The following is a 24249-nucleotide window of genomic DNA, read 5'->3' as shown; positions in this document are numbered from 1 at the left end:
ACTCTGGACCTCGAAGCCAGTTCCACTGTATTTTTTTCATTGTCCCCCTCTAATTAGAGACTGATTTAGACCTGGGATACCAGGTGTGTACAATTCATTATCGGGTTGAACAGAAAACCAGCAGGCTACGGAACTAGTAGGGTTAGACGTTGAATACCCCGGGTCTAGAGTATACATAAATGGACACTACACTCTTAGAAAAAAAATTGCTATCTAGAACCAAAAAGGGTTATTCGACTGTCCCCATAGGAGAACCCTTTGAAGAAACTTTTGGTTCCAGGTAGAATATTTTGGGTTTCCATGTAGAACCCTTTCCAAAACAGTTCTAACTGGATCCCAAAAGAGTTCTACATGGAACCAAAAAGGGTTCACTTATGGGGACAACCGCATAACGCTTTTTTCTAAGAGTGCACGTTTACATGTCCACAGAGTGCATATTTTTGGAGCATCATACAAGGGTGCAGATTAACTTTTTTGTTTTACATTATCCTCTTGGATCCAGCACCGGGGATTTATTTTAATGGATGTATACCACCCCTCTATCCACAGAATGCATGGACATATCATCATCACAATAGTCATATCAATGTTTTGATGAAGCATTTTATTTTGTTGTATGCAGATGAACGGGCACTACAGTTTGTAGAGTAAATAGCTATTATTCTAAACAGACAGACTTCTAGACCACTAGGGCTTTCCCACATGTCCGACCACTGGTTCCCCTACATACAGTACGCAAAACGAGGTAAAATACAAGGTAAATGCATCGTTAAATATGCATGCTCTCTTTCTCTCCCTGTTAGAGTGTGTGTTGTGAGTATGAGTGGTGGTTCAGGTAAAGCATTTACGGAGTTAGCTAGGCTTGTGTTTCAGAGCTCTCATTTTGAGAGCTGATGGTTAAAGTGTTTTACCCCACAATCGGATGTGTGCAGTCCCAAAATTTACCCCGACAGCCATATATCCCAGATCTCCAGAATAAACTTCTAGCAGCAGAAAATTCAGTTTCCTCATCAATATTTCAGTGGAGGCTCCGCTTTCTGCCTTTTTTTGCAGTGCACTTTATACTGTCGCTTTTTGTCCCCATGTCAGTAAGAGTACACACCTCTTGTGTTGAGAGAGCAGTCAGGCTATTACAGCCTTCACTACCTCCCAGGGTTGCTAAGGAAACGAACACTACAGCTGTGTCATATAACAGTCACACATATTACAAGTATAATCTCTGCTGAAGATTCTGTTTGATTTACTAGCTCAAAATATAAGGATTAAGATTTAACAGGATTGTGTGTTGTATAGATTCAAATTCTCCTAATTATTTGGAGATGTTAAAAAACATTGAAAATTGAACATTTTGCCAGTTAAGAGACCCAAATCATTGGCATCAGTTTCCATAAGATTATGTTTAGGATTCAACTGACAGAATAAAAACATAAACAAAGTTTGGTCAATTTGTACAGTAAGCTCACAGTAGAATTCAATGCTTATTTATGGTGATCGAGCATGCAATGACTGTTAGATCAGAGATAGCAAGGTGGAGACTGAGCTGGGACACATTAAAGGTGACTTATCATTTTCATTCATAAAAAAGACAGGACATAGAAGTCGCATAATAAACTGAAGCCATGGCAACAAAAACAGTTGTTATGGTTACAGTGTTGAGCCAGAGGAGACAGGATCTAGTATTTCCCATGGGGAAGTGGGGCTCTCGTTGGGTTGTTACTGTAAATGTGATCATACATACAGCAAATTCCCAGAATTCGCTCATATTCCCACATTTCTTTGGCTCCTTTAATTTGGTCAGCGACAGTCCTTTTCTGATGACAAGCCTATTCCCGTGTCACCATTGATGGAGTAGGGTGGTGTTGGATCAATTTTGTATTTGTGCTGAACCTTTGTGGAGGCCCACGTAGGCTAATTAATGTTTGAACCCTGACCCTTCGAAAAAGCCACTGTTGTAAACATGTAACCAGATAAAAGGAAGGGGTTGTTGTTCACATGCTCTCACACCTAAACCCAACACATGGTCAGAGGTACTAGAAGTGATGAGTCCAGAAAGCAGTGAGGTCAGGAAATGACACAGGAAATGACAGGCACATGAGGAACACGGTCAGAGGTACTACAAGTACACTCAATGCTGCCTTGGGGAAAGTGTGTATTCTATACCAGTGTTTCTCATTCCCAGGATCCTGGGTCCGGCGGGCACCGGTCCCTGGGACATTGCTGAGTGGTCCATCAGATGTTTATCTGACTGACACCGATTTCATCTGATCTTGAGAGCAGGTTTTCAACATAAACAGTCATCCAAGGAACCATAGCTTATCAGTCCCTGGTACAACGGTGGGTAGAGAAACACTGTTGTATACCGTTACACTGAACAAGGCTCAACAGTGTAGAACTGCTCTGCTCGACAGTGATTTGTCAAGGATCTTGCAGCTAAATGTCATTACTGTGATCCAGTAGGACATGCTGCTGCTGTTGCTCAGGGGGAAAACACCAAACACTGCATAACACTCAACACAGGAGCAACTCACATAGAAAAGATAGAAAAACAGTGAGAATCTTTTGTACTGTACAGCATATTTAAAACCTTACATGGAATGACAGATGAAAAAGAAAAAAAACAGGACTGTACAGTTTCGCATAGCATCCAGATTGCAAAAAAAAAAAAAAGAATCTGCTAATATTTACAATGCACAGTGCATAGCTTATTCTGGCTATGCAGGCACCATTGACTATATCATATCACTAGTGTTACGAGGGAACATACTTACATACTGCCAGGTAAATGTCATCATAACCACAGCACAACATTGGAATAGAACACGGCAGAATATTTTTCCTGCACTCGTAGGTGTTGTGGTGTTGTTGGTACACACATACTGCCATGGTTTGACTGTGGTAACAATCCCAGTGTTGTAGCTGATATGTGTTGGTTATGTTGGTGCTGGGTTTCTCTGATGTGGGTCCTAGGGGAGTGTTTAAATAAAGACTGTTCAGTCAGTGTGTTGGTTGGTCAGGCAAAGAGGGGGAACAGGGAAGCATTGCTTTGAAGTCTCTGGCAATGTGCAGTATGATTGGACGGTTCAGTCTGGGTGACCCAAGCAACTAGATGTGCTCTACGTAATTAGCAGGATATAAGCCCAACAAAATGGTCTCTACGTAATTAGCAGGATATGAACCCAACTAGATGGGCTCTACGTAATTAGCAGGATATAAACCCAACTTGCCACTGTCCAACAGGCCTTTACACCAGCCCTGCTCATCCTCGTCTTCTAGTTTAGTTAGCTCGTCTCCTGTGAGAAAGGACGGAGCGCGAGATGGAGAGGGAGAGATAGAGGGAGAGCGAGATGGAGAGAGATGGAGAGAGAGGAAGGGAAGGAGAGAGGGAGACATCAGATCAACATATAATTTGGATTGATATTTGATGAGTTATCAACAAACATGAATTCAATTTGAATTCAATATGAAATCAACCAAACCTTGAAACTCTGTTGTTGATTTTTGGTTGAAATTTGGGTTAAATTTGAGGTGTGTATGTCAACTTTTTGCAAACTGTACCTCAAACTGATGCCAGTTCATATGCATGCCAGGGCCGTGGATGTTGCTATTGTTTGTTTTCTTTTTGGGATGAAAAAAGGTAATGAGACAAAAAAACTGATTTTTATGTTTGGAAACCTTTTATCCTACTGTGGGTTAGTTAGATGATTGGTTTTAAATCATATATATCAAAACAAATATAATTGAAAAGTTCAGTGCACAATTTAGTGTCTTTCTTGTGGTACCCAATCAACAGATTCCGTTTCTAAAAAGTTCACAAGTAGTTGTAGTCATAGCAGCAGTAGTAGTAGCAGTATTGTCCCAAATGGGAAATAGATTTTTTGGCATAACATTTTCAAAAGATACATGACAACATGACAAACACAGAATCACAACCAAATAGAGATGTTAGTTCTCGTTGGGAGGCTCACCTGCTTTAAAGGTGAGTTCGTCCTGTTCCTGCCCGTCGTAATCGTACAGCGCCTTCACCCGTACGCCCTTCGCTGACTCCTCCTCAAAGGGGTTGGCCCCACCCCCATTGGTGTCTGAGCCGGAGTTTGGCGCGGCCTGCTCATCGTCTGACCACTCTGCCGACTGGTCCTGGGAGGAGTAGGCCTGGTTCTTATCAGAGCTGCTCACACTGTGGAGGAGGAGACGTTTCAACATCATAGACCATCATCATCATCATTGTTCGGTTGAAGAACAGTTTCATCACAAGCTTCCTCCAGTAACTAGGATCACTATCCAACAACATGGTCGTCATGTGACCAGCACACAGGAGAAAGGGCTGAGTGAATTGGAGACACAAACTGGATGTTTCACTTTTATGAGCTGATCTCTTTATTCATGTCAACCCAGCACGAGAAAACTTGCAACAGTATATGCCCCGCCACCACTTCTTTGTTCTGCTATAATAACATAATAATACTAAAACAACTGGGTGACATCATCTTCTGGCCACTAAACAGCCCTTGTGGAGATATTACCAAACACAACTGTGACATTTCACAACAGGTTATTGGAAAGGGAAAGGGGATACCTGGTCAGTTGAACAACTGAATGCATTCAACCTAAATATTCTGCATTTAACCCCATCAGAGAGGTGCGGGGGGCTGCCCTAATCGACATCGTAGTGATACTGTAGTTTGCAATAACATCGCATGCTTCGTATTTATGAACTGTTAACTTTATATCAACATGAATCATTGCTGCCACCTCCTGGACATTAGATAAGATAAATGTTCTAGCCCCCATTACAAGAGGAAATAGTCTTGAGCAAACAACTGATGCCATCTGTATGAAAACAGATATAACATCTCATACACAGAATTCATACATTGCCTATTGCACCTATGGGCTGTTCTGGCTCGCACAAGGCATATTTACTATTTAACCCCTTACACACTACACATCGGACAAGGCTTACTTACTTACTATTGCACAATGCCTATTACACCCCTGACATCGTAAAAATAGATACATTCTGCTGTTAGTATTAATAAAACATGAAAATTGTCTCTGTGATGACACTCACAGTGACTCTACATGTTAGAAAGGCATGTTTGTTCTATTACAGAAGGTAACCGTGGTGATGGAGACCAACCTGCCCCTGTCTGTGAGACCAACCTGCCCCTGTCTGTGAGACCAACCTGCCCCTCTCTATGAGACCAACCTGCCCCTCTCTATGAGACCAACCTGCCCCTGTCTGTGAGACCAACCTGCCCCTGTCTATGAGACCAACCTGCCCCTGTCTGTGAGACCAACCTGCCCCTGTCTGTGAGACCAACCTGCCCCTGTCTGTGAGACCAACCTTCCCCTGTCTGTGAGACCAACCTGCCCCTGTCTGTGAGACCAACCTGCCCCTGTCTGTGAGACCAACCTGCCCCTGTCTGTGAGACCAACCTGCCCCTGTCTGTGAGACCAACCTCCCCCTGTCTGTGAGACCAACCTTCCCCTGTCTGTGAGACCAACCTGCCCCTGTCTGTGAGACCAACCTGCCCCTGTCTGTGAGACCAACCTGCCCCTGTCTGTGAGAACAACCTGCCCTTGTCTATGAGACAACACCTGCCCCTGTCTGTGAGACCAACCTGCCCCTGTCTGTGAGACCAACCTGCCCCTGTCTATGAGACAACACCTGCCCCTGTCTGTGAGACCAACCTGCCCCTGTCTATGAGACAACACCTGCCCCTGTCTGTGAGACCAACCTGCCCCTGTCTATGAGACAACACCTGCCCCTGTCTGTGAGAACAACCTGCCCCTGTCTGTGAGACCAACCTGCCCCTGTCTATGAGAACAACCTGCCCCTGTCTGTGAGACCAACCTCCCCCTGTCTGTGAGACCAACCTTCCCCTGTCTGTGAGACCAACCTCCCCCTGTCTGTGAGACCAACCTCCCCCTGTCTGTGAGACCAACCTGCCCCTGTCTGTGAGACCAACCTCCCCCTGTCTGTGAGAACAACCTGCCCCTGTCTATGAGACAACACCTGCCCCTGTCTGTGAGACCAACCTGCCTCTGTCTGTGAGACCAACCTGCCCCTGCCTGTGAGACAACACCTGCCCCTGTCTGTGAGACCAACCTGCCCCTGTCTGTGAGACCAACCTGCCCCTGTCTATGAGACAACACCTGCCCCTGTCTGTGAGACCAACCTGCCCCTGTCTATGAGACAACACCTGCCCCTGTCTGTGAGACCAACCTGCCCCTGTCTGTGAGACCAACCTACCCCTGTCTATGAGACAACACCTGCCCCTGTCTGTGAGACCAACCTGCCCCTGTCTGTGAGACCAACCTGCCCCTCTCTGAGACCAACCTGCCCCTGTCTGTGACCAACCTGCCCCTGTCTGTGAGACCAACCTGCCCCTGTCTGTGAGACCAACCTGCCCTTGTCTGTGAGAACAACCTGCCCCTGTCTGTGAGAACAACCTGCCCCTGTCTGTGAGACCAACCTGCCCCTGTCTGTGAGACCAACCTCCCCCTGTCTGTGAGACCAACCTCCCCCTGTCTGTGAGACCAACCTTCCCCTGTCTGTGAGACCAACCTGCCCCTGTCTGTGAGACCAACCTGCCCCTGTCTGTGAGACCAACCTGCCCCTGTCTGTGAGAACAACCTGCCCTTGTCTATGAGACAACACCTGCCCCTGTCTGTGAGACCAACCTGCCCCTGTCTGTGAGACCAACCTGCCCCTGTCTATGAGACAACACCTGCCCCTGTCTGTGAGACCAACCTGCCCCTGTCTATGAGACAACACCTGCCCCTGTCTGTGAGACCAACCTGCCCCTGTCTATGAGACAACACCTGCCCCTGTCTGTGAGAACAACCTGCCCCTGTCTGTGAGACCAACCTGCCCCTGTCTGTGAGACCAACCTCCCCCTGTCTGTGAGACCAACCTTCCCCTGTCTGTGAGACCAACCTTCCCCTGTCTGTGAGACCAACCTCCCCCTGTCTGTGAGACCAACCTGCCCCTGTCTGTGAGACCAACCTCCCCCTGTCTGTGAGAACAACCTGCCCCTGTCTATGAGACAACACCTGCCCCTGTCTGTGAGACCAACCTGCCCCTGCCTGTGAGACAACACCTGCCCCTGTCTGTGAGACCAACCTGCCCCTGTCTGTGAGACCAACCTGCCCCTGTCTATGAGACAACACCTGCCCCTGTCTGTGAGACCAACCTGCCCCTGTCTATGAGACAACCCCTGCCCCTGTCTGTGAGACCAACCTGCCCCTGTCTGTGAGACCAACCTACCCCTGTCTATGAGACAACACCTGCCCCTGTCTGTGAGACCAACCTGCCCCTGTCTGTGAGACCAACCTGCCCCTCTCTATGAGACCAACCTGCCCCTGTCTGTGACCAACCTGCCCCTGTCTGTGAGACCAACCTGCCCCTGTCTGTGAGACCAACCTGCCCTTGTCTGTGAGAACAACCTGCCCCTGTCTGTGAGACCAACCTGCCCCTGTCTGTGAGACCAACCTGCCCCTGTCTGTGAGACCAACCTGCCCCTCTCTATGAGACCAACCTGCCCCTCTCTATGAGACCAACCTGCCCCTGTCTATGAGACCAACCTGCCCCTGTCTGTGAGACCAACCTGCCCGTGTCTGTGAGACCAACCTGCCCCTGTCTGTGAGACCAACCTGTCCCTGTCTGTGAGACCAACCTCCCCCTGTCTGTGAGACCAACCTGCCCCTGTCTGTGAGACCAACCTGCCCCTGTCTGTGAGACCAACCTGCCCCTGTCTGTGAGACCAACCTGCCCCTGTCTGTGAGACCAATCTGCCCCTGTCTGTGAGACCAACCTGCCCCTGTCTGTGAGACCAACCTGCCCCTGTCTGTGAGACCAACCTGCCCCTGTCTATGAGACAACACCTGCCCCTGTCTGTGAGACCAACCTGCCCCTGTCTGTGAGACCAACCTGCCCCTGTCTATGAGACCAACCTGCCCCTGTCTCCAGCCGGTGCTGCCACATGGTCCGGTGCTGCCACATGGTCCGGTGCTGCCACATGGTCCGGTGCTGCCACATGGTCCGGTGCTGCCACGTGGTTCGGTGCTGCTGTCACGCTAGTCAGTATTATACCGTCTGCCCCTTTCTTCGACTTCTCTCGTTTGCTGATCATGTGAGTGAGCTCTGGATTGTACTCCTGGAAGGAAGGAAGGCGGGGAGCAAGCCACAGTTACAAGTCAATTCCTAGTTTTTCCCATTCAGTCAATGGAGGAAGTGAATTGAAATTAATTCCATGAGTTGAAAACGATCAATTAAACACACGCATTGTTAGGCTAACTGGGAAGAAGTGGTTGTGTACCTCAAACTGGGGCCAGTTCATATGCATACCAGGGCCGTGGTTGTTGCTGAACCACTTCAGGTCATCTTGTGCACTGGCAGAGGTGATGGTGCGCTCCAGGTCTCTGTACACTGTGGCGTAACTGAAGACGGATAGACAGAGAGAAGTTACACCTCTGTTCTGACACATTCATCTGGACTCAGTGTAGTGTATCATTATGGTGGTGCCCAGGTGGTGGGCCAAGGTGTGTGTGAGTATGGACATACCTTTGGTTCTCGGTGAGGTTGAGGTGTCGTTTGATGTCTAACAGCACCTCCCTGAGGAAGCTCAGTCTCTTCTCCTCAAACTGCTGACACGTGTCAAACACTGTCTCCATGTTCTCCATGTACTGGGGCGTACACTTCCTCAGCTCATCCAGAGCCTTCTCATACTTCTCCTTCGCCTGCATTGTGAAGATCAGACAGAGAGTATGTTAATAACATGTCAGGGATAAACAACCACACAGGCTGTACAGTTCAGAGCTGAGGGGCCGTTGACCCCCGCAAAGCGGGTTACATTTTTTTATGTTTCAGAGCCCTTTCAGAATGTGTTTTAATGTTTCAGAGCCCTTTCAGAATGTGTTTTAATGTTTTAGAGCCCTTTCAGAATGTGTTTTAATGTTTCAGAGCCCTTTCAGAATGTGTTTTAATGTTTCAGAGCCCTTTCAGAATGTGTTTTAATGTTTCAGAGCCCTTTCAGAATGTGTTTAAATGTTCCAGAGCCCTTTCAGAATGTGTTTAAATGTTTCAGAGCCCTTTCAGAATGTGTTTTAATGTTTCAGAGCCCTTTCAGAATGTGTTTAAATGTTTCAGAGCCCTTTCAGAATGTGTTTAAATGTTTCAGAGCCCTTTCAGAATGTGTTTAAATGTTTCAGAGCCCTTTCAGAATGTGTTTCAATGTTTCAGAGCCCTTTCAGAATGTGTTTCAATGTTTCAGAGCCCTTTCAGAATGTGTTTTAATGTTTCAGAGCCCTTTCAGAATGTGTTTTAATGTTTCAGAGCCCTTTCAGAATGTGTTTTAATGTGTCAGAGCCCTTTCAGAATGTGTTTTAATGTTTCAGAGCCCTTTCAGAATGTGTTTTAATGTTTCAGAGCCCTTTCAGAATGTGTTTCAATGTTTCAGAGCCCTTTCAGAATGTGTTTTAATGTTTCAGAGCCCTTTCAGAATGTGTTTTAATGTTTCAGAGCCCTTTCAGAATGTGTTTTAATGTTTCAGAGCCCTTTCAGAATGTGTTTTAATGTTTCAGAGCCCTTTCAGAATGTGTTTTAATGTTTCAGAGCCCTTTCAGAATGTGTTTTAATGTTTCAGAGCCCTTTCAGAATGTGCCCCCCCCCCCCCCCCCCCCCCCCACCACACTTATGTCAGTCATCAGTCATTGCATACCTTAGAGAGCTATTTACAATCTGTCAGAAATGTCCAGATCAATTTGTCCATGTCAGCTAACGTTTTCTAGCTAGGTTTTTTTGCCCATCGATTTTGTTGTTACATTTAAGTCACTCACATATCACATGAATACACATGAGACATGGCCAAATGTGTCATTTTGCAGAAGATAAGTCTACAAGAGGGCTGTGAACAGTTTGAGCCATGAACAGTGCTTGTGCCCATAGAAATAGGTGTGGCAAGCTCGCACCGGGGGCGGAGCGGGATGTTCCCCAATGCTGGAAGGGGGGCCTGAGTGGAAATGTTTGGGAACCCCTTCACTATACTAGTGAATAGATAATCATTGGGCCAAGATCTTTAACTGGTCAGGACGCATGGTCAAGAAAAACTCCTGGAACTATTAATGGCAATAGGATGAGATGCCTCCCTATCATGAAGAGACGGAGGAAGAGGAGGGTGAGCAGTGGAGGGTCTGGGCAGTAATGGTCTGGGGAGTAGGGGTCTGGGGAGTAGGGGTCAGGGCAGTAGGGGCCTGGGCAGTAGGGGTCTGGGCAGTAGGGGCCTGGGCAGTAGGGGTCTGGGCAGTAGGGGTCTGGGCAGTAGGGGTCTGGGCAGTAGGGGCCTGGGCAGTAGGGGCCTGGGCAGTAGGGGTCTGGGCAGTAGGGGCCTGGGCAGTAGGGGTCTGGGCAGTAGGGGCCTGGGGAGTAGTGGCATGGGCAGTAGGGGCCTGGGCAGTAGGAGCCTGGGCAGTAGGAGCCTGGGGAGTAGGGGCCTGGGCAGTAGGGGTCTGGGCAGTAGGGGTCTGGGCAGTAGGGGCCTGGGGAGTAGGGACCTGGGGAGTAGGGGCCTGGGCAGTAGGGGTCTGGGCAGTAGGGGTCTGGGCAGTAGGGGTCTGGGAAGTAGGGGCCTGGGCAGTAGGGGTCTGGGCAGTAGGGGCCTGGGGAGTAGGGGCCTGGGGAGTAGGGGCCTGGGCAGTAGGGGTCTGGGCAGTAGGGGCCTGGGCAGTAGGGGCCTGGGCAGTAGGGGCCTGGGCAGTAGGGGCCTGGGCAGTAGGGGTCTGGGCAGTAGGGGTCAGGGGAGTAGGGGTCTGGGCAGTAGAGGTCTGGATAGCTCACCTTCTGAGAGTCCTGCTTGCACTTGTCCACCTTGTCCAGGAGCTTCTTCTGCTGGTCGGCTGTGACTGAGGTGTCTGCCTTGCTGTTGGTCTCTCTGCTGGACGCCACCTTCTCCTCCTTACACGCCAGGTGGTACGTCTTCTTGGCAGTCTCAAGCTGAGGAGAGAAGATATGGTATATTTTTGAAGGATATTTACACTTTTGGAGGTATCATTTGAATGCAAACTACTTCAAGGTCACAGCAGAGCGTGGTGCATGTTCTGATTCGGTCCGGATCTCTACGGCAAAGCTCAAGTGTACAGTAGTTCAGGTGGTTGCCCCTCACCTCCTTGAGCTTCTTGGCCCATGGTTTCTGGGCCTTCTTGAAGCCCTCCTCTGCCTCTTTGGTTTCCTTGAAGCCTCCCATCATCTGCTTGTGGTAGGAGTCCTTCTGCCAGTTCTTCACCTTCTCAAAGTCATTGTTGAGCAGTCCGTTCTTCACATTCTGGTGCAGCTCACTCACCTTCTCAGCCTCGGTCATCATTGCCACCCAGGCCCTCTCCACACTGCCGTACTGGGGCCCTGAGAGAGAGGGAGAAGAGGTAGGGTTAGAGGGAGAAGGAGAAGACGGTCAGGGTTAGAGGGAGAGGGAGAAGAGGGTTAGGGTTAGAGGAAGAAGGGGGAGGTCCATTAGCATTTTGAGAAACAGATGGAAGTATTCCTCTATGACTCAATGAATATCCTGCACATTGCATTCGCTGAACTCCATGACAAAACTAGAAAGAGTTTATAAAATAAAGAAAGCATGCTCCTACAGATGGCAATATAACTCTTCCAATCCACAGCTGGGTGTGTCTCCCCTTCTCCCCTCGTACCTTTATCCACCAGCTGCCTCCATCTCTTAGACCAGTCGGTCAGCTGCTGGCTGTAGGCCTTCTCGATTTTGGCTCGCTCTTGTATACAGTTCATCAGGTCATTGCAGAGCCGGTGGCCATCATCAATCCGCTTCACAGCACGCTTATAGTTCCCCACCTTTCATAGGTACCAGAATGAGAGGCACTTCAATTACATTCAAAACATTCCACCTTAAGAATGTGGCGTTCCACGAACAGTGGTGTCAGTGTCTCCCTACTGAGTGATCATTATCGTGCCACCTTAAGAACGGTATTATCAGTGTCTCCCTACTGACTGATCATTGTCGTGCCACCTTAAGAACGGTATTATCAGTGTCTCCCTACTGAGTGATCATTGTCGTGCCACCTTAAGAACGGTGGTGTCAGTGTCTCCCTACTGAGTGATCATTGTCGTGCCACCTTAAGAACGGTGGTGTCAGTGTCTCCTTAATGAGTGATCATTGTCGTGCCACCCTAAGAGGGACTGCCCCCTAGCCAGCAGGATGGGACTTGATGCCTGGGAAGAGCAAGAGTATAGGGGATGGTAGGGGCTAGTGGTGCTAAAATAAGAATAATAACAATAATACATTGAATTACCCTCCCTTTGTTCTGGCTTTTCATTGAAAAACTGTCTCAAAGTGCTACAGTGAGGTGCAATAAAATAAATTAAAACAAGAGACATAGACAGAAAAGGACACAGTTAGACATGGACACTGACACAAAGTACACAGCTGACAAGGGGAAAGGACAACAAGTAACACAGCTACTCTATATCTAACAGAAAGCCTTCCTAAAGGGTTTGGGCCATTTTTAAAGGAGCCCAGAGTCTGAGGTGCCTTCAGGTGTTCGAGGAGTCAATTACAGAGTCAGAAAGACAGATCCCCCATAGAGCAGAGCTTGGTCCTGGGGGACATGGAGGAGCAGGCTATCGCTCCATCTGAGGCACACACACACACAATCCCTCCACACCAGTAGCCCTAGTCAGCGGCCTGTCACGCTGCCAGCTCTGCTGCAAAGCCAAAAGAGGGTGACGCAGTGCCAGCAAAGTGTGGACACCTGTAGTTGCTGGTTCAAATCCCAGTTCCACTGAAAGGGATACATGTTTGACTACAAATTAATATATCTCCAAACAGGTGTGGTCTGTTCTCACCTCCCAGAAGCTGTCTGTGGCATCCTCCTGGCTGGCTGACTCGTCATAGGCACCCGACATGATCCTAGATTTGGCAGAGAGGACGTGAGGAGGTTTTGGGAGTCTGCAGCAGAGTCTTGGTCTTCAGGCACTGAGGGGAGAAGAAAGAGGATAATTAATAATAGCAATACAATGTGGTCAGTTGCTTTCATCCAAACTACAAAAAAATACAGCGAAAGGCCATTTCAGAGATTTGCTGTGGGAATTGAAAACAAACTGTTAAAGTTGTCCTTCTTAATCCGAGTAAACATTAGTTCCCTTTAATTCATAATGCCATCAAATGTCATTCAGCCCAAACAGATGTGAGACAACTGATGATTGAAAGCAACAGAAGCTACAGCCCTCCCTCCCTTCAGGTCCTGGTACAACAGCCCTCCCTCCCTTCGTTCTGGTACAACAGCCCTCCCTCCGTTCAGGTCCTGGTACAACAGTCCTCCCTCCGTTCTGGTCCTGGTACAACAGCCCTCCCTCTGTTCTGGTCCTGGTACAACAGCCCTCCCTCCGTTCAGGTCCTGGTACAACAGTCCTCCCTCCCTTCAGGTCCTGGTACAACAGCCCTCCCTCCCTTCAGGTCCTGGTACAACAGCCCTCCCTCTGTTCTGGTCCTGGTACAACAGTCCTCCCTCCGTTCTGGTCCTGGTACAACAGCCCTCCCTCCCTCTGTTTTGGTACAACAGCCCTCCCTCCGTTCTGGTCCTGGTACAACAGCCCTCCCTCCGTTCTGGTCCTGGTACAACATCCCTCCCTCCCTCCGTTCTGGTACAACAGCCCTCCCTCCGTTCTGGTCCTGGTACAACAGCCCTCCCTCTGTTCTGGTCCTGGTACAACAGTCCTCCCTCTGTTCTGGTCCTGGTACAACAGTCCTCCCTCTGTTCTGGTCCTGGTACAACAGCCCTCCCTCCGTTCTGGTCCTGGTACAACATCCCTCCCTCCCTCCGTTCTGGTACAACAGCCCTCCCTCCGTTCTGGTCCTGGTACAACAGCCCTCCCTCTGTTTTGGTACAACAGCCCTCCCTCCGTTCTGGTCCTGGTACAACAGCCCTCCCTCTGTTTTGGTACAACAGCCCTCCCTTTGTTCTGGTCCTGGTACAACATCCCTCCCTCTGTTTTGGTACAACAGCCCTCCCTCCGTTCTGGTCCTGGTACAACAGCCCTCCCTCTGTTTTGGTACAACAGCCCTCCCTCCGTTCTGGTCCTGGTACAACAGCCCTCCCTCTGTTTTGGTACAACAGCCCTCCCTTTGTTCTGGTCCTGGTACAACATCCCTCCCTCCCTCCGTTCTGGTACAACAGCCCTCCCTCCGTTCTGGTCCTGGTACAACAGCCCTCCCTTTGTTCTGGTCCTGGTACAACAGCCCTCCCTCTGTTCTGGTCCTGGTACAACAGCCCTCCCTCCGTTCTGGTCCTGGTACAACAGCCCTCCCTCCGTTCTGGTCCTGGTACAACAGCCCTCCCTCCATTCTGGTCCTGGTACAACAGCCCTCCCTCCGTTCTGGTCCTGGTACAACAGCCCTCCCTCTGTTCTGGTCCTGGTACAACAGCCCTCCCTCTGTTCTGGTCCTGGTAAAACAGCCCTCCCTCTGTTCTGGTCCTGGTACAACAACCCTCCCTCTGTTCTGGTCCTGGTAAAACAGTCCTCCCTCCGTTTTGGTTCAACAGTCCTCCCTCCATTCAGGTCCTGGTACAACAGCCCTCCCTTTGTTCTGGTCCTGGTACAACAGCCCTCCCTCTGTTCTGGTCCTGGTAAAACAGTCCTCCCTCCGTTTTGGTTCAACAGTCCTCCCTCCATTCTGGTCCTGGTACATTAGCCCTCCCTTTGTTCTGGTCCTGGTACAACAGCCCTCCCTCTGTTCTGGTCCTGGTACAACAGCCCTCCCTCTGTTCTGGTCCTGGTAAAACAGTCCTCCCTCCGTTTTGGTTCAACAGTCCTCCCTCCATTCTGGTCCTGGTACATTAGCCCTCCCTTTGTTCTGGTCCTGGTACAACAGCCCTCCCTCTGTTCTGGTCCTGGTACAACAGCCCTCCCTCTGTTCTGGTCCTGGTAAAACAGCCCTCCCTCCGTTCTGGTCCTGGTACAACAGCCCTCCCTCTGTTCTGGTCCTGGTACAACAGCCCTCCCTCTGTTCTGGTCCTGGTACAACAGCCCTCCCTCTGTTCTGGTACTGGTACATTAGCCCTCCCTTTGTTCTGGTCCTGGTACAACAGCCCTCCCTTTGTTCTGGTCCTGGTACAGAAGCCCTCCTTCTGGTCCTGGTACAACAACCCTCCCTCTGTTCTGGTACTGGTACATTAGCCCTCCCTTTGTTCTGGTACTGGTACCCTCCCTTTGTTCTGGTACTGGTACCCTCCCTTTGTTCTGGTACTGGTACCCTCCCTTTGTTCTGGTACTGGTACCCTCCCTTTGTTCTGGTACTGGTACCCCAAGTTATTGTTACTGATTGTGGATGTATTTCTTGTGTTATTATCTTTCTATATTTGTTCTGTGTTTCTCTCTGCATTGTTGGAAAGGGCCCGTAAGTAAGGATTTCACTGTTGTTTACGCAACATGTGACCAATATGACATTAAAAAACACCTCAGACTCCATGAGGAATGATTTGTCTCAGAATAAAAATAACAGTCTATGCATGCTCAAACGTGAACATTAGTGTCTCTAATATTAACACAGCGCTAAGTAGAAAGGGTAACATGCTAGTATGGAGAATGGTTTCCACTAACGGTGTTGTGGCTAGAGAGACCACCGGCTTGCTGGTTGAGTCCTTAATCAAGGCAAATATCATATTCTGTAATGCCTATTGTAATGTAATGCAGTAGAGCCTACAACTTCCAGATTGTACTCCAAGAGAGCGACCGGATGTCTCTTTCACATCCGATACAGCAACCCCTCATCAGCCATGCAATCACCTTGATGGCAGTCTGCTACCAACAAAAACTATGTATTTTAATTTGTTAAAATGTAACCTTTTATTTAACTAGGCAAGTCAGTTAAGAACAAATTCTTATTTACAATGACAGCCTACCCCGGCCAAACCCGAACGATGCTGGGCCAATTGTACGCCGCCCAATGGGACTCCCAATCACAGCTGGATGTGATACAGCCTGGATTTGAACCAGGGACTGCAGTGACACCTCTTGCACTGAGATGCAGTGCCTTAGACCGCTGCGCCCCTTGCGAGCCCAATAACAATAACACATCTTCACCAAACCAAGACCTGTATGTCGCATTTACAGCAACGACCTGTAACTATTCCCCAGGTCGTTGCTGTAAATGAGAATGTGTTCTCAGTCAACTTACATGGCAAAATTAAAATACAAATATTTTAAGTCATTCCCGAGGACGAAGGCTTAGTGACGCTGCCTGGGAGAGACAATAGAGGGCTCTGCTTTAGAGTGGGGGTGGGGGGTGGGGGGGGAACTGCATGGGTATTTGGGTCACCTCAGCCGTCCTAAACTAATGGCTGGAAAAATACTTTTGACAATTGGGAGAAGGAGAGAGGGAAAACGAGAGAGAGAAAGAGAGCGATACAGACTTCAAAATGCAGTTTCTCCCCAGACAAAACGTGAGCACGGCTTTGGTTGAAATACAAAAAGGGCTTCGGGTGCATGGGGAATGTGTGAGAGCTGGGTGTGCACCACAGTTGGTTAATCCATTAAGAGGAGGCTTTTGTTCTAGTGTAGGACAGTCCTGTCTGGGAACAAGGCTAGATGGTAGTGTATACACACAAACACCACCTCACACCTCTTCACCCGTTACTATCTTTCTGGCAGACAGCATATTTCTAAATGCTTTCTGTCCTAAACCATTGTAATATGTACAGAAATCAATACTTGAAATTGATCAAAATTCTAATGTATTAAGGCCTACTAGTCTTTTACACAAAAGAGCACATGTAGTCAGTCCAGTTAAATTCTAACACACCTAATAGTGACAAATGGAAAGGAACATGAATTACCCTTTTTCTCCTCTACATACCCCAGCAACACTATGAAGAAGATCACAACACACATATTTCATTAGGGCTCTCCATCTCCACACACATAACCAAATATACACACACACACACTCACACGCACACAGACACCTCAAACCTCAAACACACCAGCACATCAACCAACTGCAATAACCAGACAGTGAGAAACCACTCTAGGCTATAGCCAAGACAAAGGACCGCAAATGAATGCACCCAAAAAGAGGGAGGACGCAGGCAGACTACCTCCCTCCGTTCCGTCCTAACAACAAAAGCCTTACCCCCAGTCCTCCATTAGCAGAATGAGACACGACGGCTAGCTACAGATACAGCTCCAGCTCTGAGGCACGTGGGCTCCACTCCTCTCTCTCCTCTCACTCTTCTCTCCTCCCGCCCCTTTGTTTTTGTTCAGCTCAGAGCCCCGTTTTCTCAGACAGCTGAGCTCTCGCATCATCACATCATACACCGTCAACAAACATAGACACTGTCTTTACCAAGAGCACAGACACTTCTGGCCAGGCAACGTGTTGAGTGAAAGCGTGTGAGTGTTTCAGTGTATGGTTGTGTGTGTGTGTGTGTTTCTCAATGGTTGAGTGATAATCCTCTGGTGTTTAGCTTGAATGGTTCAGTCAAGGAGGAAGAGAAAAGAGACCCAGAGGGAGACGGGGGAAGAGGAACGAGGGATGAGGAGAAGGGTGGGGGAGGAGGAACGAGGGATGAGTGGAAGGGTGGGGAGGAGGAACGAGGGATGAGGAGAAGGGTGGGGGGAGGAGGAACGAGGGATGAGTGGAAGGGTGGGAGGAACGAGGAGAATGGTGGGGGAGGAGGAACGAGGGATGAGGAGAAGGGTGGGGGAGGAGGAACGAGGGATGAGGAGAAGGGTGGGGGAGGAGGAACGAGGAATGAGGAGAAAGGTGGGGGGGACGAGGGATGAGGAGAAGGGTGGGGGGAGGAGGAACGAGGGATGAGGAGAAGGGTGGGGGAGGAGGAACGAGGGATGAGGAGAAGGGTGGGGGGGTGATGAGGAGAATGGTGGGGGGGTTCGGGTGATGAGGGGGTGTACTAACCATGGCATCATGAGGGCACATGATTGCATTGATTGATAGGACTAGAAACAGTGAGGGTTAAGGAGAGACAGGGAACATGGAGGTGGGGAAATATAGTGTGAAGAGCCTCTGATGTGTAGCTAGGGAAGAGAGTGAGACACAGTGAGGAGGAAACAGAGAAGCAGACAGACATGGAGAATACAGGAGTAGAAGGTGGACAGGAAGGAGGGAAAGGAGGAGAGGGGATTGAAGATGGAGGGAAAGATTAAATTGTACAGGTGTGAGCTTTACGACAGGTGCCTGCCTAAATTGAGACCCAATCACTGGCCACTTTAATCTTTAAACAATACCACTTTAAATAATGCCACTTATTACATATCTTACATTACTCATATCATATGTATATACTGTATTTTATACCATCTTTTGCACCTTTCCTATGCCGCTCGGCCATCGCTCATCCATATATTTATATGTACATATTTTCATTCACCCCTTTTAGATTTGTGTGTATTAGGTAGTTGTTGTGAAATTGTTAGATTACTTGTTAAACATTACTGTACTGTCGGAACTAGAAGCACAAGCATTTAGCTACACTAGCATTAACATCTGCTAACTATGTGTATGTGACCAATAACATTTGATTTAATTTGAGGTAATAGAGGGAAATGGCATGTATTATTATAATTTGTATTATTATTATTATTATTACACAAGAGATTGACTCCATTTCAAGAGAAAAATAGAGTGTATTATCAATCTCATCTAATATTCAGAGGCGGATTTGCGAGTTGCCATGCAGACAGAAGGCCAATAATAAAAGCCTGATTTGAATATTCATGAAGCCAAGAGAGCAACTCGGTGCTATGATGAGATAGTCATACATGAGTGGTAATCAGCAGCCAGGAAAATCTGGCAGCACATTCCAGAACAAAAGGTAACATGACGATGCTTTTACTGCAGCTATTAGACCTGTGTAATATTATGCCATTCCTGTGAATGTAACCAGTAGTGCTTTCCTGTGTAGACCGAGTTGCTAGAGAGGAGGAGAGGAGATGAGATGATAGGTGATTAAACGTCACTGGGTAGAGCGCTAGACAGAGTGATGCTGAGCAGGGCAGGACAGGGGAGGGAGGGGGGAGGGGGGGCGGGGGGCGAGGGCAGTGGTAAGATAAGGGGGCCACAGCTACAGCTCCCAGCTAGCCACAGTAAAATTCCACTGCAGTAAAGGACAGGTCCTCTATATCTCAGAACCCATGGCAGCACCACAGCTATTCATTATAAACACTCAATGTGCTGCCTACACATCTCTCTGACTGCAGACACCCGAGTACGTGTAAAGGAAGTATTCAGGAAACAACCGAACTGCAAACTGATAACAATAACTTTATCTTAGGGCTTTTAAAGTCAAAATGTAGTCATATTCTCTAAAAAAAGCTATTTTCAAAACAACTGAATGATTTCCTGTTATGTCCAGTTCAAAGGAGTATTTCACTGTACAGCTGACATTTACATAAAACACTCCCTCAATCTATGGGCTTTGGTAATTTCCCTTGAAGGTAACTGTGTAAGTCCCAATTCCACTGGGCCATACCAACTAAGTCCCAATTCCACTGGGCCCTACCAACTAAGTCCCAATTCCACTGGGCCATACCAACTAAGTCCCAATTCCACTGGGCCCTACCAACTAAGTCCCAATTCCACTGGGCCATACCAAATACACAGCATTTATTGGAAATAGAAACCTATGAAAATATAGCCCTATTTGAATGTTTAAATCCTCCAGGTAACTTAAGCCAACTGTAACCTACAGAGTAGGAAACATGAATGCAAACATGCTTTCCGCGGTCAGGCTACTAAGGTACCTTAACAAGTGATGACATGATGTCTGTGGTTGTACAGTAAATCTAACATGTCCTGGTTTGATTAGATATGAATCATTTGTCATTGTTACACTGAGACTGCCTGACATGTTACAATTCTGTCTAAATGGTGGTGTAAGCTACAAGTGCATGCCAGAGCAGGCAGGCTCAACACTGATTCATATTCATTAGGCCAGTGGTTTGTGCATTGTATTCCACTTTAAAACAGGTGTAGACTTTCCAACCGTCCTTCTGAAGCGCTACTGTGAATGGCCGTAAGATGCCATCTGTTGAAATGGCTGTCGTCCATTCTTGACACATTGGACTAGTTCATATACTGTAGCTTTATAACAACTTATAACGTAACATGAATAGTAATACACTCCAAGGTCATGAAGAAACGGAAGGGAATCATACTATAGAATGTTTCTCCTCTGAACATCAAAGGGGAGAAGGTATATGAAAAAGCAGAGATTGCCAATGAATTCAACTCTTTTTTTACTTCTGTTGCCAGCAAGCTGATTAGCAAGCTTCCCACCAGTTCTGGTTTGTATGGAAGCAACCAAATCAAGAAGTATTATGTAGAGTTTGGGGTTCAGCCAAACTCTTTTTCGTTTGCAAAGGTAGCAACAGCCAAAATAGTCAGTATGCTGGCAGAGCTTAAATGCTCCAAAACCACAGGCCTGGATAATATTCCTGCAAGGTTTGTGCGATAGATCTCTTGGTAGAAGCTGCACTTCCCAGGAGTCACTCTGTCACAGGAGGAGACAGTGGCTATGAAGACATATGTCACCGAATCTCTGGGACAGGGATACATTCAGCCTTCCATCTCACCTGTCTCCTTGAGTTTCTTTTTTGTGAAGAAGAAGGATGGAGGTTTGCGCCCGTGTATTGATTATCGAGGTTTAAATAAGATCACGGTAAAATACAGTTACCCGTTACCGCTCATAGCCAGTATGACCGAGTCATTACACGGGGCGCGTTTCTTCACAAAATTGTACCTCAGGAGCGCTTACAACCTGGTGCGTATCCGTGCGAAAGATGAGTGGAAGACAGCATTTAGCACCACTTCTGGGCGTTATGAGTACCTCGTCATGCCGTACGGGTTAACCTTTCACGAGCCTCTATCCCGGGGCCGGGAGCACCCCCCCCCCCCCCCCCCCCCACACACACTGATTAGCATCGCTAGCATAGCGTCACAATTAAATAGTAGCATCTAAATATCATTCAATCACAAGTCCAAGACACCAAATGAAAGATACAGATCTTGTGATTCAAGCCATCATCTCTGATTTTTAAAATGTTTTACAGGGAAGACACAATATGTAAATCTATTAGCTAACCACGTTAGCAAAAGACAACAATTTTCTTTGTCCACCATTTTTTCTCTCCACCAGTAGCTATCACCAATTCGGCTAAACTAAGATATTGATAGCCACTAACCAAGAAAAAACCTCATCAGATGACAGTCTGATAACATATTTATTGTATAGGATAGGTTTTGTTAGAAAAATGTGCATATTTCAGGTATAAATCATAGTTTGCCATTGCAGCCACCATCACAAATCTCACCAAAGCGACTAGAATTACTACAGAGAGCAACGTGTTTTACCAATTTACTCATAAAACATTTCTTAAAAATACACAGCACATAGCAATGGAAAGACACAGATCTTGTGAATTCAGACAATATTTCAGATGTTCTAAGTGTTTTACAGCGAAAACACAATAAATCGTTATATTAGCATACCACATGTGCAAACGTTACCAGAGCATTGATTCAAGCCAAAGAGAGCGATAACGTAATCATCGCCAAAATATATTAATTTTTTCACTAACCTTCTCAGAATTCTTCCGATGACACTCCTGTAACATCATATTACAACATACATATAGAGTTTGTTCGAAAATGTGCATATTTAGCCATAAAAAAATGTGGTTATACAATGACAATACTAGCAAAACTAGCCTGAAAATGTCAGTCGCCCTCTTTCACAGTGATCTTGTCTCATGGATATCTATTCATAAACTTGACAAAAAAAATATAAGTTGGACAGCTATCGAAAGACAAATTAGCTCTTTATGCAATCGCGGAATTACATTTCTAAAATTATCCTTACTGTGCAATACAGGGTTCGCCAAGCGAAGCTATAGCAAACAAGATGGCGGAACGTGCGTTTAACATTTTTCTACAGAACAACGATTTATCATCTTAAATATTTCTTACTATGAGGTGATCTTCCATCAGTATCTTGGGCAATGTATCCTTTCTTGGGTCTAATCTTCATTTGGTCGAAAGATGTCCTCTGTCCGTCGAAATGCCCACTAACGTTCGACCGGGACCCCGAAACGTGCCCGGTGCTTGAAAGTGCATAACAAAGCAATGCCTCAAAATCGCACTAAACGGATCTAAATTGCTATAAAACGGTTCAAATTAACTACCTTATGATGCTGTTAACACCTATAACGGGTAAAAACATGACCGGAGAAATATTACTGGCTAAACAACAGGTTGGAAGGAGGCGAGTCCGATGTCCTTCTCGCGCAAGACGCAGGCAGCAAAGGGAAGCTACTTCCGGTATTTGGTGATTTATAGAGGGACTGATTGCGCAATCGACACCATTCAAATCGTCATCACGCACTGACATCCAGGGGAAGACGTAAGAAGTGTCTGTTTCTCCATAGCGTTTACACGGACCTTTAAATTGACTCCAGATCAGGTGCCAAGATGTCTGAAATCTGACTCCCTATCATGAAAAGTGCTGTAGATTGAGTTCTGTTTCACTCAGAGACAAAATTCCAACGGCTATAGAAACTAGAGAGTGTTTTCTATCCAATAATAGTAATAATATGCATATTGTACGAGCAAGAATTGAGTAGGAAGCCGTTTAATCTGTAATGCAAATTATGCTAATGAGAAAACAGCACCCCCTATAGTCGCAAGAAGTTTTTAATGAATGCTCCATCAGTCTTCCAATCCTTTGTAGATGAGATTTTCAGGGACCTGCATGGGCAGGGTGTAGTGGTGTATATAGATGACATTCTAATATACTCCGCTACACGCGCCGAGCATGTGTCCCTGGTACGCAGGGTGCTTGGTCGACTGTTGGAACATGACCTGTACATCAAGGCTGAGAAATGTCTGTTCTTCCAACAGTCCGTCTCCTTCCTAGGGTACCGCTTTTCAGCATCAGGGGTAGAGATGGAGAATGACCGCAATTCAGCCGTGCGTAATTGGCCGACTCCAACCACGGTAAAGGAGGTGCAGCGGTTTTTAGGGTTTGCCAACTACTACCGGAGATTTATCCGGGGTTTTGGTCAGGTAGCGGCTCCCATTACCTCACTGCTGAAGGGGGGACACCTGGTTTCAATTCCCTTATCGTGTTCCTTATTTAACCCTCTGGCTTACATTTCTGTTCTGTCCGTGATTGTTGGTGTCTTTAGTGGTTGTTTTATGAGCTAGTGTGTATGTATGTTCCTATTTGGAATTTTGCTTGATTTTTTGAGTAAACTCCGTTTTGTTGCTCAAAATCCTGTGTCCTGCGCCTGACTCCGGCTACATCTCTGCACCCAATCGCTGACACAAGCTAAAGTTATACCTCTGTATCAGAAGGGGATAAAGTCTGACCCTGGGAATTATAGTCCTGTATCTATCCTCTGTGTAACATCAAAGATCCTGGAGAGAATTGTACATGAGCAAATGTATGATTATGTTAACAAACAGGGTCTAATGTATGATTTTCAGTCGGGTTTTAGAAAAACATACTCCACTGATTCATGTCTACTTTACTTGACTGACTTCATCAGGAAAGAGATTGATGAGGTAAATCTGTGTGGAATGGTACTGCTTGACCTACAGAAGGCCATTGATACAGTTAACCACTGTCTCCTAATCTCCAAACTGGAGGCACTGGGGTTAAGCAGTATCCCTCTAGGCTGGGTAAAGTCCTATTTATCAGGAAGGGAGCAAGTAGTAGAGGTTAATGGTTCACTGTCTCAGGCAAAACCAATGAGTTGTGGCATTCCGCAGGAGAGCGTGCTTGGGCCTCTGCTGTTTTTATTGTATATTAATGATATGAAAGATGCTTGTTCTTGCTGTCTTTTTCTTTATGCGGATGACTCTACACTTCTGGTGTCTCACAAAAGTAAAACTATGTTGGAGAGCATACTTAGCACAGAGCTTACTAACATTAGCAAATGGCTTGGAGATAATAAGCTATCTCTGCACTGAGGGAAAACTGAAGCAATTATTTTTGGATCCAGACCTAAATTGTGTAGGTTGTCTGAAATCAGAGTGGAGTTAGGGGGTGAGGTGCTGACTACTAAAACTTCTGTTAGCTACTTGGGATGTATCCTTGATGGAAGCTTGGGAGGTGTGAGCATGGCCAATAAGTTGCTAGGGAAGGTTAATGCCAGGACTAAGTTTTTGGCTAGAAAGTCCAAGCTGCTTGATAGGGAATCCATGAAAGTGCTAGCTA

At 47.1% G+C, this 24249-nt stretch overlaps 1 protein-coding gene across 4 annotated transcripts in view; it reads right to left on the bottom strand.

Moving 5' to 3' along the window:
* Window positions 1–583: 583 nt before the first annotated feature.
* Window positions 584–24249, bottom strand: part of LOC129851449 (protein kinase C and casein kinase substrate in neurons protein 1-like) — a 43294-nt gene continuing 19628 nt past the window's right edge. For 2 of the 4 annotated variants that reach the window (XM_055917996.1, XM_055917998.1), the window contains 9 exons: window positions 12860–12989; window positions 11692–11848; window positions 11163–11398; window positions 10838–10993; window positions 8567–8742; window positions 8322–8442; window positions 7957–8159; window positions 3966–4174; window positions 584–3290 (listed from right to left, as the gene is read on the bottom strand). In XM_055917996.1, the coding sequence (XP_055773971.1) occupies window positions 3181–3290; window positions 3966–4174; window positions 7957–8159; window positions 8322–8442; window positions 8567–8742; window positions 10838–10993; window positions 11163–11398; window positions 11692–11848; window positions 12860–12919 (1428 nt within the window). In that variant the 5' untranslated portion in view covers window positions 12920–12989 and the 3' untranslated portion in view covers window positions 584–3180. Of the gene's footprint in view, window positions 3291–3555; window positions 3616–3965; window positions 4175–7956; window positions 8160–8321; window positions 8443–8566; window positions 8743–10837; window positions 10994–11162; window positions 11399–11691; window positions 11849–12859; window positions 12990–17144; window positions 17544–24249 lie in introns of those variants that run through there. The other 2 variants (XM_055917997.1, XM_055918000.1) reach the window with 2 other exon arrangements.

This window comes from Salvelinus fontinalis, chromosome 3 (assembly GCF_029448725.1).
Source record: "Salvelinus fontinalis isolate EN_2023a chromosome 3, ASM2944872v1, whole genome shotgun sequence".
Lineage (NCBI taxonomy): Eukaryota > Metazoa > Chordata > Actinopteri > Salmoniformes > Salmonidae > Salvelinus > Salvelinus fontinalis.
The sequence above is the reverse complement of the archived record's forward strand: the minus strand, read 5'-3'. Positions and strand labels throughout refer to the sequence as shown.